Here is a 2,183-nt window from a genome sequence, read left to right on the forward strand (position 1 = left end):
TTCTCTTCTCATGGTTGTATTTTGTTACTAGCCACGTGGGAGACATGTAGAGCGGTGAGATATAGTAATGCAGTAGCTTCACTCCTGTACAAGCTGCACAGAATGTAGAGAGGGCCTATTATCTGCATTCACACAGCTATCCCATAAGTGGATCAGACATAGCCTCTACCAGGCTTCTGGAAAGAGTAGAAACTGGCCAAATAGATAACATGCCGAGGGAGTAGGTCTGCTAGACAGCACAGTAACTACAGTTTGCCGCACCCTGGTATGTTATCTCTCTATTTGGCCAAATTCTATTGTTTCCAGCCGCCTCCCGAAGTCAGAAGACGGTAGATCAGACAGCCATAGCTAGGAGGTCTTGTTCAACAGTTCACCAACATGTACTAGCCTCCTGCCTGCGTTTGTTACAATGAGCGCTGGGTTTGTGTTCTGGTACAGCATGGATACAGCTACCTCCCAGCGAAAACATACCACTACGATCATCATAGAAACAAAGTAGGTCACTAGAAAAATCTGCGCAGGAGGCTACATCTATGTTGTAAGGCACAGTTTCATCAGTGTACAAAATCAAGTCATATTGCAGCTTCATTTTCATAATGTAACATTAATAATGTTGTACTGCGGAATCAACTTGTGATTCAAATGCAACATTGTAGAATTACGCAACCTGGCACATTGCAACTTTGAAGGATTTTGCAACATGGCACAACTTTGTAGAAAGTTTGCAACATGGCACAAGAATTCAGCATTCTTACTGCAGAGCATTTTTGTAAACGTTCAAAAACTGCATGACGACAGTAACACTTTCCCAAACTTTGCTGGTACAGAAAATGCACCAATTACTTGGTTCCTATTACATTTAAAAGCAGAATAGTTCCATGGCTCAGCCCTGGGTTTGTAAATTCTCAGGATATTGCAACAATCATTTTTACCTGTGGCTTTTCCTCTACCCCTGCATGTTTATTTGCTTCTGTTATACTTATGTTTTGCAAATTTTGCTTTTACTTTGTATGTGCAATAAATAAAACAACAATAAAAACAACAATACATTGTCTGAAGTAATGGTTAAGCTGCACAGGTATAACTATATAAGCACAGTTTCAATGTACACAGAGTTTCGGTTATATCAGCTTGGCACTCATACTGATAACTTGGCACATATACCTATTTTAAAATACAATATTTAGAGGAAAACTTGACAAATTCTAGAAATTTACAAAACTTCAATTTGCTCCCATGATAACATGAGAAACCAGCCTGTCAGGCCCAATAAAATATTCCGCTGGCCAACTTTTTCACCACAAGTTCAGCTCAATTTCAGCCTTACATTATAGTCATACAAACTACTATGTACGTTACTTCGTAGAACTTTTCCTTTAGGAACTAATATGGTAAAATCTTGTCATAATTGAGTTGGTTAAAACGGACAGTCCTTCCCTTATATCTAACATACCAACCATCTTTCTGAACTGCATATTGCCATTTTCCCTTTGGTAACACTTGTTTCACTACTGCACAGAATTAAACACTTATCCATCAATATACATGACATTGTACATGTCTCTCTCTCTATGACTTACTGCACATAGTTCTGCATCAGTCCCTATCAATATACTATATTGGTCAGAGTTTGACACTGTATCAGTTCTTTAACATCTACTATACCGCTATTAGTTTCAACACAGTGCTAAATTTAGTTCCTGTACGGTACATGTACTAGTACTCTACTGAACAGAGTTAAACACTATATGTAAATGTAATCTATACAAAATTATGACACTTCTCCTATTGTATACTAGTAATATGGCCTCTGCTAGTCAATATTGACTAAATCAAGGAAAATAGAAGCACCTTGGTGTAATTTTTCTACATAATCTTGTACTGCACACTTGATGATGTACTCCAAAGAGTAACATGAACAGTTCCCCTGGTTTCTTTGAGATAAACACATAAGAGGGCTCTTCTCTCAGACCTTTAAAGAATAAGAGGGCTCCTTCCGCACACCTTAAGTAATAAGTGGGCTTGTCTCGCTGAGTTCCTCCCACTTGAGGCGAATGACTGCGTCCATCTCCGTTAGCTGGAAGTCTGGGATGAAGGTGAAGAAATAAAACAGGAAGGCGATGGCCATGATCCACTCACTGATGGTGCTGGCCACGTGGGGGGCATAGCCCTGCAGGGGGGTC

The 2,183-nt window shown here is 39.6% G+C and overlaps 1 protein-coding gene across 6 annotated transcripts in view; it reads right to left on the minus strand.

Annotated features, from left to right (window-relative positions):
• The window catches only part of LOC109481700 (DNA damage-regulated autophagy modulator protein 1-like), an 8,697-nt gene continuing 6,514 nt past the window's right edge, over positions 1-2,183 (minus strand). For all 6 annotated transcript variants that reach the window (XM_019784288.1, XM_019784291.1, XM_019784289.1 and 3 more), the window contains 2 exons: positions 1,049-2,170; positions 1-932 (listed from right to left, as the gene is read on the minus strand). In XM_019784288.1, coding sequence (XP_019639847.1) covers positions 2,006-2,170 — 165 coding nt within the window. In that variant the 3' untranslated portion in view covers positions 1-932; positions 1,049-2,005. The remainder of the gene's footprint in view (positions 933-1,048; positions 2,171-2,183) is intronic.

Source organism: Branchiostoma belcheri, unplaced genomic scaffold (assembly GCF_001625305.1).
Source record: "Branchiostoma belcheri isolate BF01 breed outbred unplaced genomic scaffold, Haploidv18h27 scaffold57, whole genome shotgun sequence".
Taxonomy (NCBI): domain Eukaryota; kingdom Metazoa; phylum Chordata; class Leptocardii; order Amphioxiformes; family Branchiostomatidae; genus Branchiostoma; species Branchiostoma belcheri.